Genomic DNA, 18,202 nt, shown 5'->3' on the forward strand with positions numbered 1-18,202 from the left:
AAGTGGATATTTTGCTGTTTCTTTTGGATACAAAGGTTAACTCCTGATTCCAGGCTCATATGCCTCTAATTATATAGAGTGGTGAGTTCCAATTGTAACTGACCTGTGTGTAGAGCATGAACTGAGTATAAACTCCTGATACAGAAAGGATTTCCTGTCTTTCATAAGAGGTATCTGCAGAGGTCATGGACAAAACTCAAGTTTTTGTATGAAACTATGAAGTAGTAGAAGGACAGCTTTGGTGAGTAGCACAGGTGTGTTTTAATAACGCAGACCACTGCAGTCCCATCCTTCTTAACCTTCTGCTTTAAATTGGTAGTTTTGTTCATTTGTGTCTGGTGATCTGGATCTGAGGATCAGCTGGAAGACTAGTTGTGGTCTTGCCCGTGGAGGGAAGGATAGCACTGAATACTGCCAGAGGGATAGTCCTACTTCTGCTGTTGTCTGCTTGTATGCTCTTTTTCACTGTGCTAGTGCTTGTGTTCCTCTCTACTTAGCAGTGTCAGAGCAAAGCAGCTGAAAAATTTTATTCTTGATTTCATCAAGATCTGTAGTGATCTGGCTGCCTACGTGCAAGCAGTGTGCAAAAGGAAGGAGATTGATATATTCTAGCAGTATTTTTAGCTCGTGAAGACTTGCCTTAAGTTCTCTTTTTATTTTCTCCCTTAAATTGCTTGTTTCCACTACACCGCATATTCTACTTTTTTAGAAGAGACTTATTCCCTTACCATTGTCCATTAGCCTTTTTGTCATGAAGTCATTCATGCTAACATGAAATACCATTTGGCTTCAGCATTTCATCTAGACAGATAAAAAGAAACTGGGAGAGTACAGCACTTCTGACTCAGTAATTGGCAGGTTGCAAGCCTAACAAGGCCGATTTCCAAATATGTTCATGGTGTTTTATAGTCCTTACAACCAGAAATTGTATTATTTTATGTGAACTCCCATCTGTAGAATATGAAGATGCCATATGAATGACATAAGTAATTGGACTTCTTTGGCATCTGTGCATTAGGAAAATTGTTGTAGCCTTGGTCATGCTTATGCTGCTGTCAAAAAGAAAAAAAAAGGCAGTAACAGTTATATATCCAAGCGTGACCAAAATGCCTTGGAAATAACTTCTTACTGATCACTTTAAAGCACTTAATTTTCTAACTGTTATAATGTTCTGCTTTGTTTCGTTATTTAGAGCCTATTAAAACGTGGTGAGGCTTTTTACACTCAGTGCTCTTTTCCAGAATGTGTTAAGAATAAAAATTACTAGCTAATTAACACTGTGCGCCCTTCTGAGTTATATTGCTGTATTTAAAGTAGTGGTATTCCTGTTGGCATTAAGGAATTACCGAGGCAATCACATGAGAGGTGCTGGATTAAAACAGTGCTGAATGACAATGTAGAAATGGCGTTAGCACTTTTAAGTAGCTGTTAAGATTTCAAAGGTGAAGGGAAAAATCATCCTAAAATAGCATTTTAACATGGTATGGCATCAAAATTGTTAAGAGAATTGTACTGATGTTAGAGGCATTTCATAAAAGCTGTGAACTGAATATTGTGTTGAAATCTTGCACTTTTAATTGTAACTGTATCCAAACAGAAGTGGCAGAACTTGTATGTCTGTGTTTTTTTTATTTTCTATAGTTGCTGATGAATGTAATGATTTGAAGTGATGTGCAGTTTTGTTTTCTCTGCTCTCTGTTTGTAGGAGGAGTTTGGCTACAATGCAGATACGCAGAAACTTCTAGCTAAAAATGGAGAGACTCTTCTCGGGGCTATTAACTTTTTTATTGCCAGTGTGAATACATTGGTGAATAAAACAATTGAGGATACGTTATTGACTGTGAAACAATATGAAAGTGCCAGGTAGCTATTCTGTGTCTAGCTATTCTCATTACAAATTAATATTTGGGGGGAGGGGGGGGAGAAGAACTTCCTATCGGTTTAGTTCTTGTATTTGAGCAACTAACGTGTAAGCTATAAACCTTGTCAGAGTAACGCAGTTCATATATAATTGGGTTTTAAAGTTAGCCACCTTATGACATGTATCTTCAGATGTTTTGTTAATGTTGTGTTATACGCATAATCGTTCTTCATGGCTTTATTTCTCTGTCAAGTTAATAGTTATTTTTCCCCTGTCTGCTAGCTTCATGTGGCTTTCTTCACTGAGTAACAGTTCAAGTTTAACCTTTATATCTAGCTATATTGTTATTAATGAAATCATCTTTGAATGAAAGGTGGTTTATATTGAGCTTTTTCTGATGCCAGTTTTCACGTAGAGGTTGCAGGTCAGATCTAGAAAGGGTAAAACAAGGAGGCATTTCTTAATGTTCAAATAATATCTAGCAGGAGATAGCAGGTTTCTGTTCCTGGAGGTGCCTTTGCTCTGGAGGCAGTGCAAAAAGTTTAAGCCAGGCTTCCTTCTTCTTTGTGGTTGGAGTTGTGATTTTTATGGATGCTTTGTTCTTTTCTGACTTTGGAATTCATTGAAGGGGATGATGTTTTTATCTAATTCGCTGAAAGATATAACAAAAATAAGCATGCGTTTGCTACAAGTCAAAAATTGTTGATTTCCTGAGTTTTGAGGGCTTTTTTCCTTTTCTTGCACTGCTGTTCTAGTGCTTAAGTGTTTTTATAAGCAAAGTAGCAAATTATTGCTTTGATATTAAGTTTAACTTGCAAAAGACCTGAAAAGAGCATTTGAACTCAATTTGAAGTACTACAATAAATAATTAAAAATCATTCCATACATTTTGAGGCTTTCTTTTGTAATGTTATACAGAGTAACTCTGTAATTGGTCTCTTCAGTTATTCTGAATGTATGGTTCTTCCCTCCTCAAATACCTTTTATTTTTGGCTTTTCATACATTAAATCAAGTGTTGTGTTGCTTTGATAAAGCATATATATCTATATGAAGGTATATAAAAGCAGACTTTGCAGTAAGAAAATAGTTCACATTCATTTCTGTGCCTCATCTTTTCTCTCTGCAGTTGCACTTCAGCATTCATTTGTTTTGCACTCTTCTTTCAGTTCTTTATTCATCTGTTTCCTTTTTGCACCTAAGTAATAGATTCTTTATATAAAGGCTGAATCTTGGTGGCAATGAAAATTGGGAAGAGCCCTATCAATTCTGTAATTACTGTTATTGCAGAAAATATTTTATTTTCTTTCGGAGTGATTGTGCCACCAGCCCAGGAGTTGTTTGTATTAACAGTTATTTACTTCTGTTTCTTCCACTTTCAGAAATAACTATGTGAGAGAGAGTACAAAGCCAGAAATAAGTTGGTTTGTTCCCTTAAAATTGGCATCCATCTCATGTTGATATGCTACATTCCATTATTTTAAAACTGAAAGAAGACTATGGAAGGAAGAGTGGCGCTTTGGGCAGGGCTGTCCGTGACCCTGACTGATTTCTGGCTATTGTCAGTTGCTGTACCTGGTCAAGTGTTATATGGCACTGAAGGCACTGAACAAATTAGAATGTACTGTTTAGGAGAAGGGGGAAAAAAAGAAAGAAAAGTTTGTTACTGTGTTTCTGTCTCATCCATCTGTACTAATGCTTTTAAGTAGGGAAAATAGTTTACCTGGCAAGGATCCATTGTTTAGTAGGCTTTTATCTAACACTGGAAATCACGAGGGAGTTTATTGTTATCTTTACACTAATAATATTCCACAAGCGCTTTTCCCACTCCCCCAAAAAATGTCATATACTGGTGAATAGGAAACTTAGTATCAAGTAATTTTGTTAATGAGAATTTACTCAGTGTTTTTTCTAAAGACAGGATAAAATAAAACTTTAAAGTACTCTTAAGTACAGGACTATTTTTTTTCCCATTAAAACGAGAGAAAAGGCATGACTGCATTTGTGTTTGTGTGATAAAAGGTACTATCTAACTTGAAAGGATATCGGGGAGGCTTAGCTTATTATATGTTTTTTTTTTATTTTTAGGTAGTGAGATACAAAGACTAGATGGGTCAAGTGAAAAGTTACCAAGCAAGCACCTATGCCATAACATTAGTTAAATTTTTACTAGCAGTATCTAGGACAGAACTTTATATTTTGTGCTTTTTATTCTTGGCCCGTGTTTACTTTTTAATTAATGATGGCTTTAGTAGATCAGAGTAAATCTCCAAAATACTTTTTACCTAGTCTTATTCACAAGTTGGTTGTAAGCATTCATTGCGGAATTAGCTCAAGTGTTCCCTTGAATAACTCAACTGCTGGTTGTTACGACTCAAGTCCCTCAGGGGTAGTGTTGGTCCAGAGTATCTGATTTCCCTATGTAAATTAGGTGGACCATCAAGAAGGTGTAATAACACGTTTTCTTTCAGCCACTCTATTCTCAGGGCAGACAATTTCCACAAACATTTCCGGGGTAGTGACTCTAACTGGAAGGCATTTTGAAATTTTTGGGAGACGATGAGGGAGCGAGCCACTGCTCACTTAAAGGAGATGTCCAGCTTAGTGCTTTTCCTGCTCTTTCTGCAGACTCTTACTGAGCTGACTCAGCAGCATAAAAGTGACAAAAGAGAGATTAGTTCTGACTAGGTAACTGAGTTAATAAAGCTGAGATGTTCCAGGAAAGAACCTGACAGCTGAGGCTAGCACAAGGCAGAAACAGGTAGCCCAAAGAGGCTGTGGGAGCCCCGTCCCTCGAGGTGTTTAGGTCCAGATTCGATGGGGCCCTCAGCAACCTGATGTAGTTCTTGATGGAGTGGCTCGCAATCCTTCCTGCAGCAGCAGAGTTGGAACTTGATGATCCTTGAGATCTGAAGCCGTTATGTGATTTTATGAAAACAGAAGGTTGGAAGTGTGCAGCTGAGGCAGAAACAGAAGGGCAAGGTCTTTGTTGAGGCATTTTTATGTCATGTTCGTAAGCGTGTGGTTTTATCTTCCTCCTATTTATCTAGAAAGTTGACCAGTTTGATCCCTTTATTTTTCATACTTGACTGTTCTGTTAATTTGCTACTATAGTTGGCCCTATATATGAAATCTGTTTTGAGGCACTTTGCCTTTAGATTTTTTCCTGCACCTCTTTCTTCTCAGGATTGAATATGATGCTTATCGAACAGACCTGGAAGAGCTGAATCTTGGCCCTCGTGATGCAAACACTTTACCAAAGATTGAGCAATCACAACAGATGTTTCAAGTGCATAAAGAGAAATATGACAAAATGCGTAATGATGTATCTATCAAATTGAAATTTCTGGAAGAAAATAAGGTAAGCTGCAACTTCTTCGGGTGTTATGCTCGCATTTTGTCCTGGAAGTCTCTGCTTTGCTTAAAAATACTTCTGCTATTTCATCTTAAAATTTGTCAAAATTTAGAAGTAGAGCAAGCCAAGTTAACAACCTAGATTTTCAGTACTTGCGTATTGTGGGAGAAGATGCTTCTAGAGGAGGCAGCTTTAAAAGGCCTTAATTGAGTAGCTGGAGTTGCAGATGACAAATCATATGGCAGTAAGTTTCTTGTTGATACGGGAGGGTTAATGTAGATGGACATAGGAGGAAAAATGCCATGTTTAACAGTTAATGGAGGCATATAATCCTTGATTTAAGATTACATTTATATTTACATTTAACAGTGCTGTCACGGGGGATATGCACCAAGAAAGTAAGAACTGTGAAGAGGCTTCTTATAAATGATTAAAAAACTTTTTTTTGAAAACTGCAGCTTTATACAGTTAATGCTTTTACAGTTTCAGTTCTGAGCAGGGCTTTTGAACTGTAGTCTCCAAGTTCTAGTCCCCAAAAGTGTTCATTCCAGCTGCGCCATTTCTTCTCTGCCCTCCTAGTGACAGGACTCTTACCCCTCTTACTCTGCTTGCCAAACAGAAATACATCTGTCATCCAGGACACAGTGTTAAACAGTGCTCTCTTTGATAACTATGTACTTATACGTTGTTTTTAATTAGTTTTTTGAAAAGATTGTCTTTCAAGATCTGAATTTTGTTCATTAATTAGATTATTTAGGGAACACCAGTGAAGCTAGTTTCTTAGCGACAGTCTTAAATTAGATCAAGCATCCTGTTAACAATTGAAGCCTACAAATTTTGTTTCTAAAAGACTGTTTTTTCCTTCCTAATATTTTTTTCCCAGATAAATGCAGAGGGGACTGTCACATGCTTTAGCCTTTTTTATAACTGGTTAACTCTTCTCTGTTTTGACACTAGAGATGTCAAAATATTTTCTAAAGGGAGCTTGTAACCTTGTTAACAAGTAAGACATGGAAAGGACTTTGTGTGCTTTCTAATATTGGCTTATGTAATTCTTTACTAAGGAACTTACTGAAGTTAATTCCTTTTTGCTGTTTTCTACTTAATTTGGAGAATCTTTTGTAATATGTTATATAGGCTTAACCTTAATCCTAAATCTGTGAGGTTGTTTTTTGTGTTTTTTAGCTTGCATTCATCTCCGGGTTTTTGTTCTTCTGTTGTCGAGTATGTATCCAGGGGTTCAGTGGAAGGCAGTGGTTACCTGAGTGACATCTTCCCAATCTGAGATCTTGATTCCGTTGTCCAGTGTCAGCCATCTTTTGTCAATATCACCATAGTGAAGCTCTTGTTAGACCTCATACTGGTCCTACAGCTAGTATTAGTAAATAGAAATGCACAACTGATTGATCGGATAACTATAATACCCATTATGGACATTACTTCTAATTTTTGGGTGCATATTAAGTATATTTAACTGCTCTTAAGGTGATTACATTTTATGTTGGTAAGGATTATTAACTTGCATAAACAGTAAGTATTAAATCTAACAGAAATTAGCATCTAATTCTTACAATCAGAGACGTTCTACTTCTTCCAAAGGTATGTGATGGCAATTGCTATGATGCCTCATCATTTAAACACCTATAGATACAGCATGTGCTTGACTGGATGGAGGAAAAAGAAGAGCCTGATAGGTGTAGCTGCGTGTGTATTTGTAGTACAGCTGCTTCAGGTGGTGGTGTAGTGTGTGTGCTTTTTAAGAGATGGCTTAAACTGAAGACCATATAGGATATAGAACTCCCAAAGGGGAGAGTGACTTTAATATTGCTGAGCTCGTAGAGTAATCCTAGGTAGGGAATTAGTGTTTTTTTCTGTTACTACATCCTGTGTCAGTACTTGATGATTTTTTTGTGTGTGTGTGACCATCCATGGGGCTGAATTTCATTAGTGCCCATTTAATAGAATGGGAGGTCAAAATAAAGCAAGATCTGGCAGACAAAATACTGTTGCGCTTGGGCTTTCACAAAATGCTGCATTTGTAGACTGTTCTGGAATGCCCATCATTCTATGTTGCAGATATATTGCACCAACTCAAGTATCAACCTACCTGTAGATTCAGAACCTTGATGATATGTGTTAATAATGACTAGAGATTTGCATGTTATAGTATATTGTAACTCAAGTCTAGTAAGGCCATGCCTTGTTTGATGTAGCTACTCCTTAATGAAATATTAACATAAGAACCCAGATTTCATAAAATTTCAGTTAAGCTGGGATTGCGAACGGTCAGTAAAAAAAAACCAAAGATTTACAAAATCCCTGTTCATTTTCATTTAGAATTTGATCTGGAAGTTCGTGTTGATTTTTATTTTATTAATACTGCTGCAGAGGTACCTCAGTGCTATTCCCAGCTGGCAGACTTTTGAAGATGTTTGTGCTGCTAGGCAGAGTGTGAGAACAGCTGCAATCAAAATCTCTATTTTGCAACTGATGTTTTTTTCCTAATTTTTAGGTAAAGATTGTCCTGTTAGCTTAAAGATTGGACAGACACAATTTTTGTGAAGACGTTCTGAGAAAGGAAATTTGTAATTCATGTCATTCCCCCTCTATTGTGCCCTGGTGAGGCCTCACCTGGAGTTACTGTGTCCAGTTCTGGGCTCCCCTGTACAAAAAGGCAGGGATCTCCTGGAAAGAATCCAGCAGAGGGCTACAAAGATGACAAAGGACATAAAACATCTCCCTTATTGAGGAGAGGCTGAGAGACCTGGGTCTGTTCAGCCTTGAAAAAAGAAGACTCAGAGGGGATCTGATCCGTTTCTATAAATATCTGAGGAGCAGGAGGCAAAGGGACGAGGCTGGACTCTTCTCTGCAGTGTGTGGTGATGGGACGAGGGGAAATGGCCACAAACTGAAGCGTAGAAAGTATTGCGTGGCAACTTAGTCGCAGTGCAGGTGACAGAGCGCTGGCACAGCTGCACAGAGAGGTGGTGGAGTCTCCTCTGGAGATGTTCAAGACCCACCTGGACACCTACCTGTGCAACCTGGGCTAGGGAGCTGCTTTGGCAGGGGGTTGGACTCAATAATGTCTAGAGGTCCCTTCCAACCCCTACGGTTCTGTGATTCTGTGATGCTGTGTATGCACATGAGAAGTGGCAAGTATCAGTGTGCAAAGAAATGGAATGCTGTTCTGTGAGTTCAGGAGTATGAGGTTTAAAAACTAATGAAAGTAATATGCAGTCTAATTGAAACTCAGATGGCATAATTATTTAGACCAAATAACTTCAAATAAACCTGTCTGGGAAAGGATTATGATAATTTTAAGGAGACACAAGCTGACAAAAGTGAGAATGGAGGCAATCTTTTTAGTGACTGAGATCAAAGAGGCAGATTTTTTATTTTATTTTAACCTATTGTGCCTCAGAAAATAAGGTGTTGAGAGGGAAGCATTTATGGGAGAAGGTGGCAGTGTTTTTAAAACTTAAAATGTTTAGAGCATCCAGAGGGAATGTGAAAACTCAGCTCCAACCTACAGTATCTTCTGTACAAAGCATACAAGCTGCATCTTCTTTTTAGACTGTAACTCTTCTAGTTTATCCACAAAGTTCATTTTTATATTAAGGGCTATGTTTGCCAAGTGCATTGTGGAGTACTTGCTCAGCTAGTAATTAGGAATAAATATGCATATAGTTAATTAAGAAGGAACGATAACTTAGATGAATGTTCAACTGTAAAAGCACAGTGGCTTTTTGACAGGCACATTAAACACACATTTGAGCCTGAACTTCAGCAACTAGAACTGTAACATCCATTCCAGGGAATATCTTAGTGCTTAACGCTTGGTCTTTAGTGCTGCAGTCTAATAGTGTCTTTGAGGCTTGGGAGAAAGTGGTCTATTCGTCCTGTGTGCCTCTTCCCCTGCAGTGCTTCCTCTGTGCTTACAAAAGTCTTTTTGCAGCTACGCCGAGATCCAACTTACAGCAAATACATTGCTGTCAGGTTCGTTTTAATCTAGCTCTGCTCCCTAATCCAACTGACTGCATGAATGCTTGAATATTTGTCCAACACAGGACGAGGGTGAAAAATAGTGTGGAAGTAAGAATTTGTGGGTTATGATGAGAATGGAGAAGGCTGAAATTTTTTCGGGGAAAACCTGGCCAGACTTGAACTTGTATTTAAGTGAATGCTCCTATTCTAGTTCTCAGCTGTGATCTCTAGTTTTGTTTCTGAGGACTGCTTCATTGTTGCACTTGGAGGAGAGTTGGGTATGTACTACTTAGTAGTGTGGCAGGTTTTGTTTCTGTTTGGTTTGTTGGTGTGTTTTCTGTTTGTTTTTAGAAACATAATGGAGATGCCACAGTTATTTTTGCGATACATTTAGTGATCAGCTTCTGAAGGAGCAGGGAAGGAGCAGTAACATCTTGAGTGACAACTACTCGTTTGATAGCAATCACCAAATTGACACCACAGTAATCTGGCGTGGGGACAGAATTTCATTGAACTTGGTTGCTTTGTTGTTTTAAAACATAAGATATCTTTGTCGACCCAAGTCATATCTACACTGTCACTTCATGTTCCCATGTTTGTCAGTTACTAAAGCCTAAGCCTGGCTGACTTGATAGGAGTATTAAAAGACTTCAGGGAAGGTCACAGAAATTCCGTGGTAAAAACTACTCTAGCTAAGTAGTGCATTGGTTTGGTCTTAAATTGACTAAATTTGGGAAGAGAAAGCTGAAATTAGTGTTTTTAATTCATGTGCTGTTAAAAGATCATATTGCAGTGTATCTTACAGGTTTCATTTCTGAGTGGAGTTTATCTAATAGTGTCTTAAAACCGAAGACCTTGAGTACTTTCTCAAGTTCTTTTTTTCTTAATTTCACACAACAGGCTATGCTGTTCTGTGCCATATTATTTGAAAAGCACATATAGCATTTTCTAGAGATTTTTTTTTTAAATGAAGGCAATAAAGTACCTCTACAAATATGCGTGAATCTCAGAAGAGCACATTAGTTGAATAACCTGTGAGAAGAAGTATGGTTAACTTGTAGGCATAGACGAAACCAGGCCCAAGGACAGTTCTGCATCCCATCATAGGAGGGTGATAGGAGTAGGCTGTCCCTTTTGGACTGTGCCCTTTGGCTTACTCAGCCACTCAATTTCTCTTCTATGTTGGCAAAGTGGGCTCAAGGTCCTGTAGGCTGGAAATGGGCACAGGGCCACGAGCTTAAGCAGTGAGGCTCTTTGATGCAAGAGTAGAACTGTGCTGGGCTGAGAATACACAGTAGGAAAAAAAGAACCAGTTTTGGCTACAGGAAGAAGCTGGAAAGATGCCTTTTCATCATGTTAGTCATCATTCATGACTTTGGATTTACTGATGTGCTACAGTGGATATGTTCACATTTGTTTGACTTCTCTTACACTTGATCACCTAGCTTGACATTGTAGACGAGATAAGAAGTTGCGATGCCCTCCAGCTGCTCTTACGCTCTTCTGCCTGTACTGTGATTGCTGTGAGGAGCTTTGTATTTCACAACTACTTTGCACAGGTTATAATCAAAATATTGACCAAGTGCCATAAGTAATCCTGCATTACAGGAGATGGGCAAGAAGAAGTAATGTTGGGAAAGAGCATCGATTTCTTCTGACTTGGAAGAACTAGAAAATAGCTCCTTTTTGCAGGAAGGGGCAAATAAATGATCTATGTACTTAAAATACATTTGTCGTGTGTTGTGTTTGGCTTGCAGGTTAAGTATACTGAGTGGAAGTGTGGCATCTAATTTCAAAACAGCAAGTACTTGTAATCAAGTATTTGATGCTTGATAACATTATGCTGTTTAGTGAACTGCTTTATATCTGTGTGTGAGGGCTGCTCTGAAAGTAGTGCTTCCTACTTTATTCTATCGGCCCACAATGTCAGAAGCTGATTTTGGCAGTTGAAGCTGAACCTTCCTGACAGTTTTCTGTTATTTGTTGTTGTTGTGAGACAGATGGCAGCAGAGGGGCAGTGTGACAAAATGGTGCATGTGTAAATGCATATGGCACAAAGATGTGTCATTGAATTCGTGCGCGTGATAAAAATGGCACCCATTGACGTTCACTGACACTTGCTGAACACTGATGGAAACTAGACAGTGGATGTGAGCACAGTGAGGCGGTGGGTGGTGTGTTTCAGTCGTGGTGACACCAACGTGCAAATCAATCCGTGTTCCAGACAGACGTGAGGATTCTTATGAGCATGGCGTATAGGTTCTTGTTCACTGCTGTTGAAAATGCATAGCTAATGGTGGTGACAGTGTTGAAAAAATTTATAGCTGAGAATTTGTTCTGTCAAACAGTGTTATGGTCCTCTTTGTGGCTGTTGTAGTTTCCAAGAAAATAAATAGGAGACATTACGTTCAGACTGACCTAGCTATGCTGAGTTGCTATTAAGTATGCTTTATGAAAACACTAGATTGATTTAACATGAGAGTTTTGTCTTTGCATTTTGTGCGTGTATTTTTTAACCTGCATTAAATAACATTGTACAAAGTCTGAGCCTCTCAAATAAATAAGCCTGTCTTGTTGAAAGGGGCATGTGATGCATGATGTGTGCACGTTCATCTTAACGAATCTCTCCCCTTACCTGCAGGTGAAGGTGTTGCACAATCAGCTTGTCCTGTTCCACAATGCTATTGCAGCGTACTTCGCTGGGAATCAAAAGCAGCTTGAACAGACACTTAAACAGTTCCACATCAAATTGAAAACGCCTGGAGCAGATGCTCCATCCTGGCTTGAAGAACAATAATCCCAAGAAGAGAATCCAGTGTTAAACTGAAATTGATACATCTGATAAGAATTAAGGGTTGGGGTTGGAGGACTGTTATAGTGATTCTTGCACAGCTTTAATTTTTTTTCCCTTTTATGACACTTAAACTGAATTTGTTGGGAAAATGGGTAACTTTAAGGTAACTAAACATTATTTCTATCATTTCAAATACAGAGCACTCATTTTGTATGTGAAGGCCGGTGGTTATTTCTGTAGCTTGGACGGGGGGGGGGGGGGGGGGGGGGGCGGGAGGGAAAGGGGAAAAGAAACTAAATGGATTTGCACTGACAAATTTTTTGTGTTTTCTGGTCATTTTGGTGGCTAGTCGGAATATTTCCAAATGGAGATTTACGTGATTTGTACCAACATCTGGTATTTTTTAGATGAATATAGAAAACATCTTTAATAACTTTCATATGACTTTTAAAAAGGAGAGAGTTAAAAGAGTATTTTGGAAATTAATAATATAAGGCTTGTATGCAGTACATGCATATAAAGCAGCAGTAGCGGTTGGCTCTGACTAGTGGAATTGTAGCAGATGCCTTCTGAAAAGGTGAACCTTTCCATTGTAGGGCTTTAAAAAAGCCTAAACAAACACTAAAGCAAGAATCACTGTTGGTCTGAGGCTTCTAAGCACACGTATTTGCTTTGCACCAAGTGGTTTGCTGAGTGAGGCCAACCATATAACGTACTAATTTCATTTAAGATTTTACTTTATGGGAAAAAAAATAAAACAACAACCATACTAGCCTTAAATCACAGGTATGTGCCTTTTTATAAGATAATATTTTCAACCAGTGTACATAATCTAAGAACCCTTTCATGTAACGGTTTGTCAATTCCCAGCATGGGAAAGGAGAGTGTAAATTCTATTTGTTGTACACTTAGCGACTAAAAGCGAAAGCTTTAGCTAACCTTCATGGGCAGATACAGTTATGAGTGAGGAAATGGGGCCAGTATGATTTTTCTGTTTAACTGAAAAACATACTTGAGTAATAAGAGCAATGTGGAGGATATTTCTTTTTAATTTCTCCATTTGTAGTGTAGTCCTTCTTCAAATGTAAAATTCTGTCAGTTTAATCATATCCATTTTAAGTTCAGTTTATTGGAGTCCTTGTTTGCACATGTTACATTGCTTTGTGTTCTATGAAGTAAAATTGAAATACTTCAAATATGTTATTTGCAACTGTGTGGATTGTATGATTTATGTACTGTACGTTCAAATGCCTTTCAGCTGACATTCTTCAAGTTTTCAGTGCTTAACAGAGTTATAATGTAACTGTAAATCAAACTTTTTAATCATTCCTCATTAAATTCTTGGCCTGACAGAGCCTTCTTTATGTTTTGATTCTGTCAGAATCTCTTGTAATTGTTAATTTACATTCCCCACAATGTATATCCTATGTGAATTTTGTATTCATATTAAAGATGTTTGCAGCCAAACGTCTTTGACTTGTGATTGTTAAGAGTGCAACTCAGCTTCTGCAGCAAGAGCTGTGTATTTGAGTTACCAGAAATTGTTGGGTAGGGATGCAAGTAGGTTGTGACGGTGATAATGCTCTTTCAGTTCAGGATGGTTTAATAGCATGCAAGCTGAAGTTGAATGTAAACTCTGGGAAACAAATCCTTCAATGTTCTTGATTTGTAAACTTCAGAAGAAAACTTTGTTGTACTTCACAGCTTAAATGAAGCTGCTGGCTTCCAGCATCTCTGAATATTGCTGTGTGTCTGGCATGGTGGTACAAGTAAGAAGATGAGTGCATGATTGTGCAGAGATAGCAATTGCAGATAGAAGCATCGTTGATGGGGTAACGAATGCGAACCTATTGATTACAATATCAACCTTCAGAACACCGTAAGAAAGAGATACATAGGGAACGTGTGCTTTTGGATTCTTTGTAAGATTCACACTCCTCTTACTGAAAGATTTGCCTGTGCAGAAGGAACTGATCTGTTGGAAACAGTCCGAGTGAGCTTGAATGTGAAATTCCCTTATGCAGGAAGGACCCTTGTGACATTGTGCAACTCTCGAACTTCTACAGTGGCTTTGAACTGCTGAGTCTCTTCACCTGGAAGAAAAGGTGGGAAAACAGAGATAACTCACTAAAATCAGTGTAGCATTTAAAACCAGAGTTAAGGAAGAAGGATTTTCGTTTTGCTCAGTAAAACAAGTTTGAATTGATAGCCTCAGAGAGGAGAATCTTGTGTTCAGCTGGTAGATAAGATACTAGCAACTTTATTTCGTAATGTGTGAATGGAGGCAAAGGAAGTTATCGTTATTCTATATGAATTCTGCAAACTGCTTTTCTACTGTAATGTGCAAGTAAAATGCTCTTTAGCATACTTCATGCTTTATCGAGCCCTTTCAAAGACCTCTGATTGCCAACTGTATCTATAGTTATGTTTAAAGAGAAGGCTATGCAGGTAGAGCACAGCAACACTGCTACCATTAAAGGAACAGCTTGATTCCTATCTTCTTAACAGATTCTCAGACAGCTTTATCTCTGTTCTGTCTCTGCTTCAAAAAATGATCAAAGTAGTACAAAAACAAGGCTAAACATTCCCCTCACCTTTTCTGTTTTGAACTGAACCGAAGGCGTGTTCAGTATGTCTTCTCTGCTTATCTGCCCTAGTTCCTTATTGTGGTGTTACAAGGATAAAGTATTATTATTCAGCATTCCGTATCTGCAATTATCTTCAGATTTCTGGCTGGTTATCTTTTCCATGCTGCATACTTGATGAGGAGGTTGTACTTGTTGCTGTTTTTAATCGTTTCATGTTTTGTGACCACCCCTACCCTGAATTTATCCTGCTACTGGGAGGAAGGTTTTGTGGAATTGATTTTTTTTTCTATGAGTCGTGTGGACGTGACTTACTTTTCTCACACTTTTTCTCACCTGCTTTACTTTTCTGTGTTCTTCTCGTTACTGATCTTTGTAGGTGTAGATCACAGCCAGCAGTGTGCTTGTGATAATGTGTGGAGATCTGACAGAGAGCAGAATAAACCTGAAACAACTGTTTTGTTGGCGTTTGCCCTGTTCTTACTATTCGTGGCAGCGTCCTACTGTGCTAATTAAATAATAATTACATACCTTACTGCCTTTTAAAGAACATAGAAGGCTGTAAATTCAAGCGCTTGGGAATTAAATAGGACTAGAAACAAGCGTTGCCTGTTCAGTCTTGATTTGCCTTTCTTACCTATATGTATGCATCATGCTGGTTTTATGTGATAGTGGTAATTAATTGCAGGGCTTTGTTTCAAGAGGTTAACTTATCACAGTCATTAATTTTGAAATCAAACAGAATATGGTTTCAATGCATCTGAAGCGTGGCAATTAGCTTTCTCTCCTGCTTTTGTCTAGGGACAGTAGAACTGGGGGCTTGTGGTGAAGGAAACTACCTCATTTGTTCAGTGGTATGAATACTGTTCTCACAGCTCGATGAGTTTAATCACAAAATTCATCTTCTACCTACAGTGTTAGAGCTCTACGCTCCAAGGAAGCGCCGAGCTTACACAAGACTTTTTCCTTCTCTAATCATTAAGAGATGCACTCATGTGCTCAGTTATCCTGAGAACTGTCTTGAGGATTCTAGTTTAAAATGTCCTGTTAAGTACTGGCACTGGGGCTTTTGTTTGGAGCATGCCAGTCCATCCTAATGCTATCTGTTCGAGGGAGATGTGTTTGGTGCTTATTATAGGTGGGGCTCTTTGGTCTACCTGTTATTAAAGTTGCCCAATGCTTCCTACTGTGAAGACCAGTTCCTGGCTGCTTGCGACTTTGAATTTTAGTCATGCAGGCAAAACTTTTGCATGTTGTTTGTTGACGTTTGTTTTATTGTTTGGTTTACGGAAGGGGGGGGAAAGGGAGAGGGATTTTAAACGTAAATTTGCTAAGGTTGCGTTTGAGAAAATCTGGAAACGTATCCCACGGGAAAAGGAAAGTGAAGGATGTAATAGCAGCTCTGGCCAAGCTACCATGCCCTCCTCGAGAGGCAGTGAGGTGTAGGGGAAGTTAAGGTCAGTGCTGGCGCGGAGCGGGGCCGGGCTTCGTGCCTGGGAGCTGCAAGCGGTCTCCACGAGTGAAGGCAGCACGAGTGTGCAAAAAGGGACGGTACAGCTCCGCTGGATGTGCTTTTGTCCCTGCGGCCGTTCCCGGCTCCGCTCCCCGCCCCTGCTCGGCTCCTAGGCGCCCTAGATGCGTTTCCCGCTGTATGTGGATGGCAGCGGCTCCCCCGGCGAGCGGACCCCGTCCCGCTTCAACGCGGCGGCACGCAGGACAGCCCTACTGTCACCTGCCGCGGCCCCGCCCGCGCCGCGCCTGCGCGCAACCCCGCCCGCTGCCCTCGGCCGCGCTCCGGCGGCGCGATGCGAGGAGGCGGCGGCGGGCCCGGCTGCGTGCGCTGCCGCCCGGCGGAGGTGAGCGGGCCGCGGCCGCGCGGAGGGGCGGGGGGGTCGCCGCGCTGCTCCGTTGTGCCGGGGTCCCGAGGCCTTGGCGCGGGGCTGGCCGCTCCGCGGGGCGGGGTGCCGGGTGCCGGCGGGCGGCGCTGCGCGGCCGCGGGGGCGAGGGCGGTGCCGGGCCCGGCCATTGGGGCAGGGCGCGAGGGAGCGGCGGCCTCGGGGTGCCGCAGCCGTCCGTCCGTCCGTCCGAGCCGTTCTCCGCGCCGCTCCGTGCTCCGGCTCCTCGGCACCGGGTAAGGGAGTCCTCGGGTAGCGGGGTTCCGCACGCGGTCTCGGCCACCTCTCCGGAGCGGGCTGAGCGAAGCGGCTGGGAGCGGAAATCGATGGCTTTTATTCCCAGTAAAGAAGAGCCGGGGGTCCTCTGCCCATCGGGGTGCCGGGCGCCCCTCAGTCCCACCTGCGCGCCGCTGCCGGCACACGCGTGGCTCGCCCGCCCGGCGCGGCGCCCGCCGCCTTCTTCCTATGAAACGAAAGGTTTGGATCTTCGGATCCAAACTGTTCCCGCAGCGTGGTGTCCGAGTTCGATGAGAGGTTCGTCTCAAAAACTGAAACGAAACGATGCTTTCGTGCCAAAGACGGGCGCAGTTGGGACGCGCTGGCGGGGCTGTGGTTCCTCGGGTTGCTTTGGATAACAAGCACGGAGTAACGAAGCCTAATTGAGACGTCTCAAACGTTTGCTCTCAGGTGCCTTTCTTTTTCTTCCTTTCTGTCTCTATGGCACGGAGGGGACCCTCGGTAGGCAGCCATGCAGGGCTGCCAGCCCGCTGTGGCTGGCACCTGCAGACCGCCGTCCATGCCACCCATGTCTCTGGAGCCGCCTTCCAGCGGAGCAAGGCTCGGTGGCTTGAAAACAGCCTTCCAGCTCTATCTGCCTTCGCATCTAGGTCGGGATGTTTTCCTGCCTGTTGTACTCGGCTCCTTTGCGCTAGGAGTGTCCCTCGTTAACTCCGCAGCGCTTGGGCTGAGCTCAGTCTCTTTCCACGGGGCTGCCTGTGCATGAGCGCTGGGACGGGTGATTCATCCCTCCAGCCCGACTTTCTCGGGGTTTAAGCTCTTTTTCCTCAAGATTTGCTAGAAATATCCCAATCGGGCTCCTGCATATTGCCTGGGGGCATGGCCCGGTCGGTGGGTCCATCAGTCTCCCTTGTTTTTTTTTGGTTTTTTTTTTTCCTTTTTAAATCCATGGGATCTGGAATCAGAAATTAATAACTGTTGAATATGGATTTGTGGCAGTGAAAGATGGCAGATACGTATTGCGTCCCAACGTCAATGAGAAAAAGTTTTTCCAAGTTGAGTATTTCTTTAAATTAATGCAACGGTTAATTGCTCAGAGTGGTTAATTTCTCTCCAGCACCTTGCACCTGCGTTTTCATGCCTCTATGCCTCTGTGATGATGAAGTTGGGAGGAGAGGAATGAGCACGCAGCTCTGTAATAGCAGCTGGATATTAATGCTAATTTGAATTTGAAACCCTCTATCCTGCGTTGCTTTCTTTGTGGCTCTTCCCTTTTTTACCGTGCCATTAAAATGTTTTCCATCGTTACTATGGCTTAAAAGTCACGCAGCTTCTATGTGAGGTGAAAAAAGATGAGAAAATCCGAGGTGAGAAAGAGGAGTCCATTGTGTTTTTGAGGAGACAAGGTGAAATGGATCTTTCTGTGTCAATTTCCATTGGCTTCAGTGAAGCTGTGCGAAGCTGAGGCCTCGCAGATCAAGAGAGAATTTGCC

At 41.1% G+C, this 18,202-nt stretch overlaps 2 protein-coding genes across 7 annotated transcripts in view; both read left to right on the top strand.

Moving 5' to 3' along the window:
* Positions 1 to 12,243, top strand: part of ARFIP1 (ADP ribosylation factor interacting protein 1) — a 35,077-nt gene extending 22,834 nt beyond the window's left edge. For 4 of the 5 annotated variants that reach the window (XM_065736457.1, XM_065736458.1, XM_065736459.1 and 1 more), the window contains 3 exons: positions 1,706 to 1,863; positions 5,046 to 5,220; positions 11,840 to 12,243. In XM_065736457.1, the coding sequence (XP_065592529.1) occupies positions 1,706 to 1,863; positions 5,046 to 5,220; positions 11,840 to 11,995 (489 nt within the window). In that variant the 3' untranslated portion in view covers positions 11,996 to 12,243. Of the gene's footprint in view, positions 1 to 1,705; positions 1,864 to 5,045; positions 5,221 to 11,198; positions 11,373 to 11,839 lie in introns of all 5 variants that reach the window. The other variant, XR_010622213.1, reaches the window with a different exon arrangement.
* A 4,169-nt stretch (positions 12,244 to 16,412) lies between these two features.
* FHDC1 (FH2 domain containing 1) overlaps positions 16,413 to 18,202 on the top strand; it is a 32,161-nt gene continuing 30,371 nt past the window's right edge. Inside the window, exon 1 of one of the 2 annotated variants that reach the window (XM_065736420.1) lies at positions 16,413 to 16,433. The gene's annotated coding sequence lies outside the window, so the exon portion shown is untranslated. Of the gene's footprint in view, positions 16,434 to 16,674; positions 16,709 to 18,202 lie in introns of those variants that run through there. The other variant, XM_065736421.1, reaches the window with a different exon arrangement.

The sequence above is a fragment of the Cyrtonyx montezumae genome, unplaced genomic scaffold, assembly GCF_038088225.1.
Source record: "Cyrtonyx montezumae isolate F1298 unplaced genomic scaffold, pur_monq_1.0 scaffold_2, whole genome shotgun sequence".
In the NCBI taxonomy this organism is placed as follows: Eukaryota; Metazoa; Chordata; class Aves; order Galliformes; family Odontophoridae; genus Cyrtonyx; species Cyrtonyx montezumae.